The sequence below is a fragment of the Danio rerio genome, chromosome 8, assembly GCF_049306965.1.
Source record: "Danio rerio strain Tuebingen ecotype United States chromosome 8, GRCz12tu, whole genome shotgun sequence".
NCBI classification, from domain to species: Eukaryota; Metazoa; Chordata; class Actinopteri; order Cypriniformes; family Danionidae; genus Danio; species Danio rerio.
In genome coordinates, this window is record NC_133183.1 from 33,811,236 (window position 1) to 33,828,108 (window position 16,873).

At 33.6% G+C, this 16,873-nt stretch overlaps 1 protein-coding gene across 1 annotated transcript in view; it reads left to right on the forward strand.

The window, feature by feature from the left end:
• Positions 1-16,873, forward strand: part of oxct1a (3-oxoacid CoA transferase 1a) — a 101,434-nt gene that overhangs the window by 1,497 nt on the left and 83,064 nt on the right. Inside the window, 5 exon segments of the mRNA NM_001007291.1 lie at positions 191-299; positions 1,941-2,031; positions 11,586-11,721; positions 11,882-12,031; positions 14,987-15,093. Coding sequence (NP_001007292.1) covers positions 191-299; positions 1,941-2,031; positions 11,586-11,721; positions 11,882-12,031; positions 14,987-15,093 — 593 coding nt within the window.

Genomic DNA, 16,873 nt, shown 5'->3' on the forward strand with positions numbered 1-16,873 from the left:
GAAAAGTCCACCATTGGTCATTATTTAATTGTTATGTCATTATTTCATAAATTTGATTCAGTGGAATGTTTGGCAGGAAGCTTAAAGGAATTCCATTGTAGTGTGGATTCATTGACTGCCAGCTGAAGTGTGGAAATCTGTTTCAAGTGCTTTCTGAAGTGCTTTATTCATTCATGTCTATGGTTGGCAGACGTGTGGCTGTTACTTCTCCACTTCAAGTCAGAGGTCTGCACAGTTTTATTCGGACCCTCTAGACGCCGTCAAAGATATTCCTAATGGAGCGACTGTTCTTGTGGGAGGTAAGGGATATGATTGATTATAAAATATATCTTAATCATTAACTGTCTAATTATTAGTTTGACATCTGTTGTTTATTGTGTTTTTGGAAGAAGTTTTTTATTCTCAACAAGATTGCATAAAAATACAGAATGTTGTACAGCAAAATATGTACAAAATACAATACCAGAATTACTATTTAACATATTTTTTGTATAATTTAGAGTTTAAAGTATGCTTGCTTCAGTTTACATGCTCATTAAATTACAGAGTAGGATGTTAGTGGGATGTAATAATAATTATTATTATTATTCATAGTTAATTTATAATTACTCTACATGAAGCATGTGGAACAACGATACCTTAAAATAAAGTGTTACCACAGATTTGATTATTAAAAAAAAACATTTCAGATTTTTATCAGTGTTGCAAACTGTTATTATTGTGCAGTTTAATATGTTGCAAAAACTGTGATAGTTTTTTTCTTCTTCTCAGGATTCTTTGATGAATAGAAAGTTAATAAAAAACAGTGTTTATTTGAAAAAGAGCAGATTATATTTGTCTGTTTTGATCAATTATTAATTTGTTTTCTCCAACCCTGCACAGTGTTGCTCCAACCCTGATCAAACACAGCTGATCCAACTAATGAAGGTTCAACTAATGTTCTTGACTCTTTGGACAACTAAATTATTTGGATCAGCTGTGTTTGATAGCTGTGCAGAGCTGCAGCCCTCCATGAGTTTGAAACCCTTGAACTAGTTAGACAGACAGAACTAGATAGACTTTTCTTTACTACACCAACAGGACTTAGAAGTTAAATTTTTTCAAAAATGTCAATTTTTGACTATTTTGGTTAAACAATGGTAAACATATAAAAAGCAAAAAAAAGTTTTTCAGCTTAGTCCCTTTATTAATCTGGGGTCGCCACGGCAGAATGAACTGCCAACTTATCCAGCATATGTTTTGCGCAGTAGATGCTCTTCCAGCCCTTCCATGCCCTATGGGAAACACCCATACACACTCATTCAAACCCATACGCTACATACAATTGAACTTACCTAATTCACCTGTACCACATGTCTTTGGACTTGTGGGGGAAACTGGCACACCCGGAGGAAACCCACGCAAACACGGGGAGAACATGCAAACTCCACACAAAAATGCCAACTGACTCAGCCAGGGCTTGAACTTGACTTTCTTGCTGTCAGGCGATTGTGCTACCCGCTGCGCCACTGTGCAGCACAAAAGCACATTTTATTCGTTAAAAATAATAAAACTTATTAAGGTCATACCTATTTAATTTAATAGTTGTTTATTTAGTTTAACAAAATATTTTTAAAGTAATTTTAGTCTTGATTACTTAGAAATGAAGAACTGTGTAATTAATCCATAAACTAATTTTGTATGCCAAAAAAGCTTGCATTGTTGTTATTATTGGCACTAATTATAATATTTTGAAAAGGATGTTCTGGTAGGTAATATTAATTTATTTTTCCATCACAATTTCCTTAGAAAGCTTGTTTGAAGCTTATGTTTGTGTGTAACATAATTGGTAATAAGTGACTCTCAGACCAAAATGTAGTGACAATGCTGAGTCATAACAGCGAGCATTTAATAAAAATCAAATATATAAACCTTTACTTTTGTTTTTCCTTCTTTCACAGGTTTTGGCCTATGCGGTATTCCAGAAAACCTCATCAACAGTCTGCTGAAGACTGGAGTGAAGAGTCTAACTGCAGTCAGCAATAATGCAGGGTAAGCCTTCTGCAGAGTAAACAACCTAGAAGTAAAAACAATGACCATCTTTATGACTCCACAATTGAACTCCTGTTATTTCTAACACAGAACCAAATTATTCAGAAGTATTAAAATCCCAAAAATACCATTGGGGTAACAGTAAAATATTAAATGTGACACATAGCCTACTATTCTCAAAAAAATCTGAACATAAACAACATTCGTGATGTTAGATTGATAATCCATTTGGAGCAATTTGAGAACTAGCACAGGAAATAACACAGTCATTCTAGATAAAATCTAAGGTCATTGAGTACAGTTCCAAAACAGCGGTTGTTCTCTAGATATCACTACCAGAATTTCTCACTGAAATGACAATGAGAACGTGTCTACAACTAGCCACAAATAGAAAGAGATTACCAGTTTGAAGCATCACACCACCTTTTTCTCAGACAGGATAAACAGGTCTTAATCTGCCGAGTAGGTTAAGGCCTACTGGTGACTACAGATATGCATACTGGGAAATGAAGGATGAAAATTCCTACTGAGTAGATGGATTTTAAAAGGCTTGCTATACAGTCTATTTATTGTCTAATCTGACATTGATGTTTACTTTACTGCTGCTATTGCAGCTGCTCTGAACATGTGATTTGACCCTGGTCTAAGTATAGGCTTGTCTGTGTTGCTGGCTTTGTTCCAGTTTGGTTTTCTGTGACTACTACATCATTGCGTAATAAATACTGAAAGTGTGCTAGTCATTTTAATTGTGACAATTAAATAAAGCAAGTGTTGGTTGCTGCTAAAGAAATCAATTTTAAAGGCTTTATTTTCTAAAATAGTTCCTTTACACCAATTATTCATGTCAGGCTGTTTGCAACAAAATACAAATTTCTTAAACTTCCGAAGGGAGTGATGAAATCCATTCTAAGTGCTTTATTTTTTTTTATATAGTATTTTTACACCAATTACTCAAATCAAGTTATTTGCAACAGAATACATACTTCTCAAACTCAAAAGGGCACCATTTTAAATTCAATGTCACTCTCTTTATTATCCAGAGTTAGCTTTTGGAATACCTCAAGAGGAGATTTGACCTGTTTTGAATAGAACTTTCACTTCTCTAAGTTATTTTTTGACTGTCTGAAGCCTCTGTTCTGGGATGTATTGTTTGTTGTCACAAACCTTGTTCTGCGAGTTCTGTATCTCTGAGGTGAAAACTATTTGGTACACCATGGAGAGACTGTGTGTGTGTGTAATGTGAAACCAGCATGGCAGCAGTGTTTGGCTTTAAGCATGCATTGCTCTCACAGAAGGACTCTGTTTCCTATTTAACTTTTTTTTCCATCAGCAGGCCCAGCTGTTACTTTTAGCGCGCGTTGCTCATTACTTTTAGATAGCGTGCCGACTTGTTTTGAAGTAGTTATCGGCCACTGTATGTTGAAAGAGCTGCCTTAGCCCTGCGGCACTCTTTTGTGTGTAATTATACAACAGTTAGTTCCAGACCTTGAATTTGATTGGTCTGAAAAAGCATTGCATGTCTGTAACCCATAAATTTAACTGCTACAACACTTAAATTATTTTCTTAATTTGAATTCAATCTTTTAGACACACACTGTCATTCTGTTCATTAGTGGAGGGGATTTATTGACTTGTTTTGCAGGTTACACTGATACACCAGCAGGTGGCGATAAATTATTCTATCTTTATGACTAAAAGCCCTGTTAACACTGCGATTTTAGCCACGCTTTTGACGTCTGAGACTAATAGACCCTTTTCACTTTGGTTAAAACGTAAATCTCTAAGTCTACAGAAAACAGTCATAGTCATCATCTCACTGTATCTGTAGTAAATATACAGCTGACTGGGTGAGTTCTCAATGGGGAGTTCTGTGTAGGCCGAAGTAGCGATACACTGGGTGGAGTGACACTGGACTCGTCATGTAAAATAAGGTCTAATTGGGAAATCCTAAGAGATTGCTTTAATCCTAGGCTAAAATGTATGGTCTTTGACTGTTGCTTGTCATATTCATCGACAGATAGTTGGTGGCTGTTGCTATCAAAACTTGTTCGAAGATTTGGACAAATTTTCTGCAGTGTGACTTCAGTTATGACAAGTATCAAGCCAAGAACCAATAGGAATGCCAAATCTGATGACGCACTCATCACAACTTTAAAACAGCTCAGCGAAATCAGCTTTTGTTTCTTGTTTTAAGGCATGCTGTGAGCAAAATTACTGCTTCTGTTTGTTTGTGTTTGCCGTGAGGTATCATATCAGAATGTGGGATAGTGAAAGTGTCCCAGATAGATGACATCAATGAGTTCTCTTGCGTGTCTTCATTGGAGTTCATTCTAATATTATGACCACTGAGATCTTACAGTCTGACATTGGAGCCATCTTTGTTAAGTCTGACATTTTAAAAACATTCATTATTAAAGATTACACAGTATGAGCCATGCCTTGAATTTTTAATTCAAACATATACTTTACCCAAAAATGACAATTCTGTTATAATTTACTCTCCCTACACTTGTTCCGATCTTGTTTGAGTTTTTCTTTTGTTGAACACAAAGCAAGAAATTGGGATGAAGGTTGGAAAGCAGCAGCCATTGACTTCCGTATTATTTATTTTTTCATGATATGATTGTCGATGGTTGCTGGTTTTGCAACATTCTTCCAAAAAACTTTTTTGTGTTCAACAGCAATCCAGTAAGGTTTCAGATCCTTCCTAAATAAGCCACGCTGAGGAATTTTTCACTTTTGTTTGTTTAAAAACACTTATTTTGCAGAAACAAAGCATGTAACTGTTGTTGTATCTGAAATGTCTAGCTTCCTATTAGTTATTAGACTCATTATAGTCTTGTTCAACCAGTTTCATGGTGAAAAATGTTACAAACATTAAAAATTTATTTATTGTATTATCAAATTTATTTGTGTAATGGCCCTTTTTCACTGAGTGGGACAGTACGGTAGGGTTTTGGGTTTTTAAAAAGTACGTTTTAACAAAGGTTTTAAATATACATGTTTTAAATATACATTTGATTCTGTCAGAAATGACAAACACGAGACTGACGCGTAAAAAAAAAGTAAACCCTAACCCTAAGCCTGATAAAGGTGACTCGTACTGACCTGTATCGTATCGTATCATATCGTTCTGTACCAGTCAGTGGAAGTGGGCCATAACATGGTTTAGTTCCCTTATAGACTACAAAAAAAAATATTTTCTAGTAAAGCTTTTGCATCAGCTTGTGATTTTCTTCAGTATGACATGTTTCACAGTGAACGCAGTGAGCTTTATGTCTGGATGTGCTGAGAGTGTGACGTGCATTTCAGATTAAGTTAGACACCAGTTACCTATTACCTCCACAATAGTAAAATTTCAGAGAAACTGCATTTTTCAAAATAAAAGCAAAGCAAATAAATGCTATTGTGGAATACATTTAATATTTCTACTCCTATTATTGAATATTAATTTCAATTATTTTTTAGTACATCTATTCAGTTACATGTTAATAAAAATATCTAATTTGCCAATTACACAACAGCAACTCAATTCATTCAAGATGATCTACTGAAGTTCAAAGCTAGCATCAGAATGGGAAAGAAAGTTGACTTTAAACATGGCATAGTTGTTGATTCCAGAAAGACCAGTCAGATTATTTCAGAAAAGGCTCACAGATCAGATAAAGTTTGCATGATGTGGAAGTTGTACTTTAAATTGAAATGAAGTATTGAGTAGAGCATGGGATTTTATTTGTATATCTTTCCCTTACAGTAAACGAACTGCAAGAGGGGCGTATTTAAGAATATCGTGCCTTAAGCAGTCAAACTGACATCAACAGAGATTGACTTTTACTCAAAGCATGGAAGCAAATAGTCAGATTTTGATTGAAGATTACCAAATGAAATTGGTTGGTTATTTCTGTTGAATAACTTGCAAAGGTTAATTGTTCACCTAAAGAATAAAGCAAAATAAACATTGTACATTTTGATTTCACATGGACTTTAAGTCTTCTGCTGCGACATTCAGATGGTGAATAGAGTCAGAATTTGGCATAAACAACATGAAAGCATGGATTTATCCCTCCCAAACAGGCTTCTGGTGATGTAATGGTGTGGGAGGGATTATATTTGGCACACTTTGGGCCTTTTAGTAAAATCTGAGTGTCATTTAAGAGTCTCATCCTACACTGCTGCTGACCATGTTTAAACTTTTATGACCGCAATGCACCTAGCATGTGATGGCCACCTTTGGCAGGAAAACACACCATGTCACAAAGTTCAAATCTTATTAAACTGGTTTCTTGAACATGACAGTGTTTGTTATAAAGGCTCCCACAGTCACTGGATCAGAACTTCAATCTTATGATTCTATCCTGTCAATATGGACCAGAGGCAAAGACTTTACTTTTGAACTCAAAGTGCATCAGGTTCATGCATTTTAAGGGATAGTTCACACCAAAATGTTAATTCTCCTTTTATACTCACACTCTGAGGGTTCTAAACTTATGAATTTATTTCTTCTGTAGAACACAAAACAATATAATCTGAAAAATGTTGGAAAAAAGCAGTAATTGACATAATGGTACAGGAACATAAATACTATGGACGTCAATAGCTGTTTTTCAACTTTCTTTAGTATATATGTATACAGTATATGTTCCCTTTTTTAACAGAAGAAAGAAACTCAAACAGGTTTAGAACAAGTAAATGATGACAGAATTTTTGTTTTTGGCTGAATTATTCCTGTAAATTTATGATGTACAGAAGTTTTACCGTTACCATTTACCACACTGACTTGTCTATACCCTTGTTTACTATTACACATATTGCTTAGTTGTTAGACAGTATAATAATAATGTGCTGTTGTGATTATTTTAAAAAATGAACGAAGACGAGTCAGCGAATTGAGATGCTTATTCCAGGAGAATATTGTAGACACCACCTGCCGAAGAAATGTGGCACTTCAGTTGATGCAACTACGTCTATCTGTGCACATCAGCTTTATATTTATTATTGCAGTGCATTATATATTTGGTTCCTAGTTTTGTGTAATATTGATTAAAAAATATATTTAAAATGTATATTCTTTATGATTTTCTTCAAAAATAATTATGTGAAGTTTGTTTTTGTCCAACCTTAGGCATGAAAAATAAGTAGGTGGCTACAAGTCCTTGTTTTAAAGGTATAGATCATGTAGAAATGGCAATTACCTCATCACATTTTCTTCCTCATGTTGTCCCAAAACCTTTGAGGTTTTTTTTTTTTTTTTTTGAAGAAGATATTTTATAAAATGTTAAAACCCAGTAACCATTAACACTCTTAATAAGAAAAGATAAATAGTATGGAAGTCAGTGGTCCCCACACTGCAAAAATGCTTTTCTTACTTAGATTTTGTCTTGTTTCTAGTCCAAATATCTAAAGATTCTTGAATCAAGAAGCACTTTTTCTAGAGAAGCAAAAATATTGTCTTGTTTTCAGAAATAATGTCAAAAATAAGTGAGATTTTCCTCAAAACTAGCAAAATAATCTGCCAGTGACGCAAGCAAAACAATCAAAATGTTTTGAGCATCTGTATCACAGTGTATTTATCGCCAATAGTTACAGTGCAGGATTAGACCATTTATTAAAGTGTAGGATAAAGATATTATTATTTTTAAATAATTTATACAATGATGACCATGTTATTTTACGTTTGATTTTTCAATTTCTCTCCCTAAATACTATCAGACTCCACAGAAAACTATAAAGCACTGTTTGTTTAACTTTTTTTTTGCTCTGTCATATTTTTACATGCTTGTAGTTTATATATTATGCCAATGGACTGCATAGAACAAGACTTGATCACCCCCTGTCAGTCTAATTTAATGAAATCTTTCCAAATAGAGCTATTTAAATCATCTGCTAAAATGATATTCATATCGCAACATGTATCACAGCAAAATGAAATATCGCTATGTCAGATTTCTCAGATTTCATGGAGCCCTATTATAGTGTATACAGGATGTTCTATTTTAATAACTTGAATTATAGGGTCATACTAACTATATAATAAACTTTATGCACTGCCTGCTTTTGGACTAATTTTTATCATTATTTATTTAGTTATATATCATTATTTTCATTAGCTCACGAGTTGTTAAAAAAGCTGTTACAATATTTTCATGGATGTTAATATTCACTATATATACTACACACACACATATACTGTATATGTGTTCGCTGTAAGAAAATTAGGTGACCTCTGTAAATTTTAAGTGTATATGACCTATATTATTTTGTAAAGAATCTTAAAAAGCAGTCTAGTCTTAAAGCACTATAAGAATTCTTTGTCATTTCTCTGGCTAAAGAAAAAGGCACATTAAGAAAGTTAATGAGAACATAGCATTACACAGTATGAGTCTAATTGCAACCTTTCTTGGTCCAGTGAATAAGACGTCTAACATAAGAAGTCTGTGCTCCCTGTGGATTGAATGAACCTTGAAAATGTACATGAACTTTTAAAATTAACTTTTATTAAACGTTTCCTCCTCATGTTCCACCAGAACGCTTTTGGTTTTAACAGTGTAAAAAATGTGCTCTGCTGCCCTTACTGCCTTTAACAGTGAGAAAGCCAGCAATGATTTTCATACCTCATTGCATTTTAAGTCTCAATAAGTCATGCAGAATGTTAATCAGTGACCAAATCAGTTTTGAGTCACTGCTTCTGTAATGGTGCCAAACCTCCACACACACCAACAAACTGAAGAGGTATGAGCAAGCTGTAAAATATTTCATTTGTTTCTTGCAGTTAAAATGAGTTGCATGGCCTTTGTCTCTGTATTGTTGCGTGTTCTGAATTTTAATGACCTGAGAATGCTCGATGGACACTGGATTTAGACCTGGTTAGGGAATAAGTGCTACTTTTCCAACAGTAGCTCACCCTAAATTGGACCTTGGTGTTTTGGAAAAGAATATGTTTGTTTGACAGTATTTGGAAAAGTTTGTTGATTTACACTACTGTTCAGCAGTGCAGTAAACTATTGTTAAACATACACTCATAAGACCTTTACATTGTTATATTGCTGTTCTTTAGAACTTTCCATTCCTCAGAATTCTGGAAAAATTCATTGGTTTGTAGAAAGTATAATGCAGCAAAATTGCTTTTTAGCTCTGGTAATCACAACAACAACCATATTAATAATAATAATAATATTAATGGCGGTTCATTTTGCTGTGGCGACCCCTGATGAATCAAAGGGCTAAGCCAAAGGAAAATGAATGAATGAATGAATAATAATAGCCAGGAGCTAGCTCTCTGCGACTTTCACATGGTCGCCCACTAAAGCAAAGTAGGGCTGCGCCCGGTCAGTACCTTGATGGGAGACCTTATGAGAAAGCTAGGTTGCTGCCAGAAGTGGTATTAGTGAGGCCAGCAGTGGCCACTCAATCACCCATTTGGGTTGGTCCTTACACCCGTGTATAGTGAAGGGGACTCTGTACTGCTCAGTGAGCGCTGTCTTTGGGATCAGAAGTTAAACTGAGATCCCAACTCTCTGTGGTCGTTAAAACTCCCTGGATATCATTCGAAAAAAAAGTAAGGGTTATCTGGGGCATCTTGGCTAAATCCCCATATGCTAATTGGCTTCATCAATCTGTCTCCTCTTCACTAATCAGCTGGTGTATGGTCTGACGGTCATCCAGGTGGATTATGCACACTGGTGGTGGAAGAGGAGATTTCCTCCAATGTGTAAAACGCTTTGAGTGTCCAGAGAAGCGCTATATACATTTAAGGAATTGTTAATATTAATAATACTAATAAAAATTATGATAATAATAAAAAATACAACGATAATAATAATAATAATAAAGTCAGCATTCTGCTTTCTGAAGGATCATTTGATGCTGAAGTAATGATGAAATGATAAACTGCATGATATGATAAGATATGACAAAACACTTATTTCATATCATAAATGCATTCATAATGTTATTGTATTTATTTTGACCACATATATCCAGACTCTGCATACACCTTTTTAAAAACTTTGTAACTGTTGAAAAGTGCAAGATTCTAGAATACAATTTATAATCTATCTTCCTTTCTCATGGATGCTCAATTTTACAGCCAGGTTGTATTGAACCAATCACACTAAGCTGTAAATGTCATCTGACTTCTGATAAATTTGGCATTTTAATCTACACACACACACACACACACACACACACACACACGCTCCCTCACTCCCATTTCTAGTGACTATGACACCAGATGAGATTAAAGATTAGGTTTTTGCTTTTATTTCACATGGACATTTTTGAATGCCATTAAAAGAGTATGATCTTTTTTTGTTGTCTAGTAGCTAATACTTGAGGTTACTTGACACTAATTGTGTTTTTACTATCAAGCTGATTTAACTAATATATCAAGTTACACTTCATTTATTTTAGTTGTGAAATTTACTTGCAATTTCTCACTGAACATTCCTTCTACACCAAAATAATACAAGAGTGTTTTTTTATGTATATAAATGTGTTTATACAGGCTGATAAACATTCAAGGGTGTTCTACACACAGCTAAAGTGGTTCCAGGAAGGTCTGACTGCAGTACAGTTTCTTATCATTTTTTTCAAATGATTTCACAGCGAGTTGCCATTCAAATTCATTTAAAGGATCCTGCAAGATTATCTTTTTAAGGATGCACCAATTTAAATGATATGGTGAGATTGAGTTTCCAGTCAACTATTCACATATTAAAATGAGTTGGTCAAAGCAAGTCTCTAGATAACAGTCGATTGAATCGTTGTCCAATTCCATCAAGTGATATGGCCAATGTAAGTCTTCATTTAACAATTTACTGATTCAAATGATCCACTAATAAAAGTTTTTTAACATATAGTATAAGTCATATGAGAGAGAAGCCCTCCTTTGAAATTTTCATTTTATTTTTTACATTTTCAAATATTTCTTAAATGTTTAACAGAGTAAGGATTTTTTTTCCTATAATATTTTTTCTTCTGGAAAAGTTGTATTTGTTTTTATTTTTATTTTTTATTAAAAAAAAAAAATTAAGGTCAATATTATTAGCCCCCTTAAGCAATTTTTTGATTGTCTGCTGAACAAACCACTGTTATACAATGACTTGCCTAATTAATCAAATTAGCCTAATCAACCTAGTTAAGTCTTTAAATTGCACTTTAAGCTGAATACTAGTATTTTGAAAAATATCTAGTAAAATAGTAAAATACTGTCATCATGATTCATGACAAAGATTAAAGAAATCAGTGATTAGAAATTAGCTTTTAAAAATATTATGTTTATGAATGTGTTTAAAAAATCTTCTTTCCTTTAAACGGAAATTGAGGAAAAAATGTTTTGACTAATAATTCCGGTGGGCTAATAATTTTGACTTCAACAGTATTGACGCTGAAACCTGAAAATGTCAAAAAGTGGGGACAAAAAAAACCAATAAACTCAAAATACATCATCTGAAAAAAAAAAAATCTTTAGCTGTTAGTTATTACAAAAATGCACAATAATGTTTTAAATGTTATTCAAGAAGACTTGTTTGTTTATATTTTTTGATTTTATACAGAGTGGATGACTTTGGCCTGGGTCTGCTCCTTCGGACCAAACAGATCAAGCGTATGATCTCTTCATATGTGGGGGAGAATGTGGAGTTTGAGAGGCAGTATCTCAGTGGAGAGCTGGAAGTGGAGTTGACCCCACAGGTGAGACCATTCTTAACCGGTACAGTCACAGTAGAAGCTTTATTCTCATTAAATAATATATTCCCCGCTATGTGTATGCTAAAGATTTTATAGTACAATCCTTCCAAAACAAATCTAATCAGGTTGGTTTTGTTCACCCATTGTGCTTTGTTTATTACAGGGCACACTAGCCGAGCGGATCCGGGCCGGTGGCGCAGGTGTTCCTGCTTTCTTCACTGCCACAGGCTATGGCACACTCATCCAAGAGGGCGGCTCTCCTATCAAGTACAACAAGGACGGCACTATTGCCATAGCCAGTGAACCCAGAGAGGTCAGGGGTCACTTACCTTCCAGTGATATAATAATATAACTGATTAGTAGGGATCAAAATTAGCGAGCAATTTATGAAAGCTTGAATAAAGTTATAGAAATAATGTAATCTTTAACATTCAAAATAAAATCCATTTTAGTTGTGGCTATGCTATGCTAGTAGAACAGTGTTTTGCTAAATAAACAATACACTTCAACAAAAACCCTTTATTTTGTGGTAAAATTTCTCTTGAAATTAGAGAACAGTATTTAACCTCAAAATTAGAGATGCCCAAACTAGGCCCCACGGGGCAAATTTGGCCCATGGTAACCCTTGAGTTGCCTCGCCATCCCATCTAAGAAGAGGAGGAGAATGATGGGGATGGTTTAACTATTGTCATTTCATAAATTTAACCTTTTAATTGTTTTTTTTTTTTTGTTATGCATCAGAAAAGCTAACTGAAATTGAATGTTTCAATTTAAATGCTGTAGTTTAGTTTAAAATGTACATACTGTCAACCGACGGATAGAGTACAATGGAGAGATTTTGATGAGCAAATCAAGGTAAAGGCAGATTCTGCTTGACTAGTGTACTCTGCATTCAACTCCACTGTGTTATAAATGTGGTTGTTTCTGTTTTAATTGCAACGAGTTATAATTCAAATGTTATACTGCATTAACTAATACGATTCAGAGCAATGTTTTCTACTTGTTTTTAAATGTTATGAAGTAAATTTGGAAATTACTCATTGCAAATTTAATATAAAATAGTTTAGTATTTTTTTAGTATTTAGTAATACTAAACTATTTAGTAATAGTTTAGAATTTAAGAGCCCACGGCTCTTAATGAGATTTGGTTTTTGGCCCTTCATAATAAAAAAAGTTTGGGCACCTCTGCTCAAAATCGAAGTGCAAATAAATACATAAATAAAGACTTCCGCATGCACACACGATACGCATGTCAAGTGCACACTACATGTATGTCTATGTCATACGCATACAAAATGCATGTTTTGCAAGTGCAATACATGTGTCGTGCACGCAATAGTATGTTTATGTCACTCACACACAATACTACGTTGTTCACTTGCGTTGTGCGCATGTGATATGTATCCTGTGCGCATGACATTGTATCATGTGCCAGGGCAAAAATAATCGATATTATGTTTATTTTTGTGCACTTTTCACAAAAGGGGCCCTGTAGATCAGCAATGATTGAGGCAAGAGAAAAATGAAATCCGAACTAAAATTTCTGAAGGTTCCTACACGGGATTCCTCACAAACTCTTTTTTTGGTTTTTGGTCTTTTCACACATAAAATTTGTAACTTTCAATCACAGTCAATTAATATGAATTTTTGATTGTGCAGTGCTAATGTTCTTTTTTTTTCTCTAACTTTAGACATTGTCCTACATTTTAAACAAGCCAAATTGTTCCTAATTAATAGAGTTAACCTTACAAAAAACTGCTGCACAACACAAAGGTTAATTTCATAATTGTCATATTCTTAAATTCTAGCTTGATGGTTGCATCTATAATGATTAAGAAAATGATTCTCAACCAGTTAAGGGTAATTCAGGACATCCTGCTTAGCAAGTTAAGGAATTAGAGCTGAAAGCTAAAGTGTATGATAAGAGATTTCTTAAGTGAAAGAAGAATAGGAGCATGAAAAAAGGCAGAGAGAGTGTGAGAAACATGTAACAAAAGAAGCTTGAGATGGACTAAGCTTGCCACCTCAAAGAAATCGGGTTGAAAGCTTTTACTGATGATTCTAATTTCCACGTGAGTCGTAACATTCATGTCATTCCTCTTTTTTGAGGATCAAGAGGTAGACAAGTTTTAGTTTTTTTACTCATTTTAAACAAGTTGCCATCAATCTTAAATGGTCGAAAGCATTTAGTTTGTTTCAGTGGGATCTTGTAGCAAAACCACAGGTAGCTTGTTCCTCTTTGTTAGTGGAACACTCTTTTGATTATGTATAGCGAACGCTGCTGTTACTAGAATTTATAAGCTGGTTTGTGAGGCTTACTTCCACAAATTTTCATAATCATCAAAAATTAACGATGGGATCTATGTTGAATTTGTTTGCAAAAGGGACTCAATGTTCGATTGGTGGTGTGTTTCTGTGAAAGTAAAAGTGTAAGGCACATATGATACATGTGATGTAACTTACAGGACATCACTACTATCTCACAGCCATAGCTAGTCTTTCACAGGACATTACTAGTCTCTTGCAGTCTTTGCTGTGATCTGCTCTTTTTCAGTCTCTTCCACACTTCTGTGACTGTTGTTCAAAGTCTTAACTTTTTCATTAAGGATATTTAAAGATTTTCAATCAGGTTTAGTTTAGGACTTAGGCTGCCCGTAACTAAAGATTCCCGTAATCTTTGCTTCAAGAAACTGTTTTACCCATATTTCTTTGTGATGGGGTCATTCTCCTACATAAAAATTGTTATTTGATTGAGTGATTAAAAACAGCAAAGGAGCCACATATTTCTGAAGAAGCTTCTGATAAACACTTGCTGAGAATGCTTCTTCAGAAATATGTGGCTCCTTTCCTGCATTAATCGCTCAATCAAATACCTTATGTTTGTAACTTATGACGTGTATAAAAACAGTTGTTTTATTCTTGCTAAAATTATTTCAAACAGTAAACTTTAAACTTTATAACATAATATAACTGATGAGATCAGTACATACAAAAAAGTAAGATATCACATTTTTTTTCCACTACTGGCTTCCTTGGTTTGTGACTTGTCTAGCTGTGCATCAATGGATTTGCTCTTCAGTGGTTGGACTTTCAGCAGTGAAAATCAAACCACAGTGAACTGAACTAAACTGAACTTCAACTCTGAAAACTGGACTGACACAGTTTCAATTCACTAGAACTTCTATGTTAAGCTGCTTTGACACATTGTAAAAGCGCTGTAGAAATAAAGATGAATCGAATTGAATAGGATTTGCCACTGTTGTTGCAGGTGCGTGAATTTAATGGTCGCCACTACATCATGGAAAAATCCATAACAGGTGACTTTGCACTGATCAAAGCCTGGAAAGCGGACAAAGCTGGAAACATCATCTTCAGGTACAAATCTTGCTTCTTCTCAGGATGTATAGTATCTGCTTTGTAGATATACTGCAAGTATTTTATTTTTTTTATTTTTTATTTTTTTAACAGTACAGTGTCACATGCACAGTATCACATGGTGTGTTTGGTGTTTTGCCCAAACCTGAAAATAGCTCTTTTCTCTCACCTTTCTGTTTCCATTTAGCACATACCCACAGACTATTTCACTGAAGGCAAGGCCACATGAGACACTTTTTGAAAAAGAAACATAGGCATTACATTATATTAGCTTGTGTTTTAAACAATGCATGTAGTGAAATGTCTTCTTTGAAATTTAAACCCAGTAATTTTTATTATACATCCCACAAAAAATGACATTGTAAAAATAGTATTAAAATACATAAAAAAATAGGAGTGTTATTTTTCTATTTGAAATGCGCAACTGTGCATACTTTGAGGCTGGTATATTTTTTTGTTTGTTCGCTCCTTCGTTCGTTTGCACGTTTTTTTTTTTTTTTTGTGCACTGGCTCGTTCGTTCATTCATTCATTCATTTATTTATTATTTATTAGGTGTTTAATTTTATATATTAGGTTTTTAAAGGTAATATTATAACATTAGCTAATATTTAATATTATTTATGAGATGTATAAAGTTGTGTCTTGTTTTAAAACCATTTAAAAAAATCCCTGAGTTTAGCATCTTTACAACTGCCTATTCGAGTGTCACATGATCATAAAGCATTTAAAATAAATTATTAAAATTTGTATTATTCTGTTAATTTTTCTTTTAATGTTATTTAATGTGATTGAGCACAGCTAAATGAAAATGAACAGTTGTATTTATAAATAATGTTCACAGATGTAATTCTTAATAGATAATACGTAGGTACATGCATATATACTGTACATGCAGCATAATTAAGAACACCCCATTTTAAAAATGAATATCTGTATCCATTTCTCAGTGAATATAGGCAATGTATTTTTGGTGCATTTAAACAAAACAGATATATTTATTAAAATAATATTTTAGTAAACAATCATTTTTAGAAATTGAAAGATATTACAATTAAATTTTAGCAGAATATAAAGAAAATTAAAATTAAAACCTACAAAATTTCAACTAATTTAAATAAATAAAAAAAAAAAATAATAGAAATAATAGAAATATAAAACATAAATTTGGGTGTTCTAGTTTTGGACCGTTATCGTAAGTTATTTGGTTAGATAAGCTCCAGATTTGGCTTCACTACTGACTAATGAATATGCACAAATCTAATATTGTATAGCTTCCTATTTAAAATATGCTCTTAAAATATAGATTTGTGAAGGGTGTACATATGTATGCTGAGCACTGTACATATGTTAAACAACATATTTCACTGATCTCAATTTTTTGAATGGTCTATATATAATATAAATATGTGTTTTATGGTGAATATTATAAAAGGATTTTATATTAAAATACTTTCCATATTTCATTCTGTATATAACATTTTATAAAATATGTAACTAATGATTTAATCAATGTGAGGACACTGTATGATTTTAAGTGCTCATTTATTAACATCTTGCAACCTTACATAATTTATTTACAGTGCAGTATTGCGTTTTACCACAAGGGTGCACTGTTTCCTTTTCCATAAACTGAATACACTCGTTTTGCTTTGGTTGATATTTTTTAAAGGGGCACCAATATGGATGCGATGATGACTTGACAATAGCAGTTTCTAATAATATCTCTGCACTGATTTTTATATCTTCTCATTCTACTTTCACAACATTTCATCATTAGTG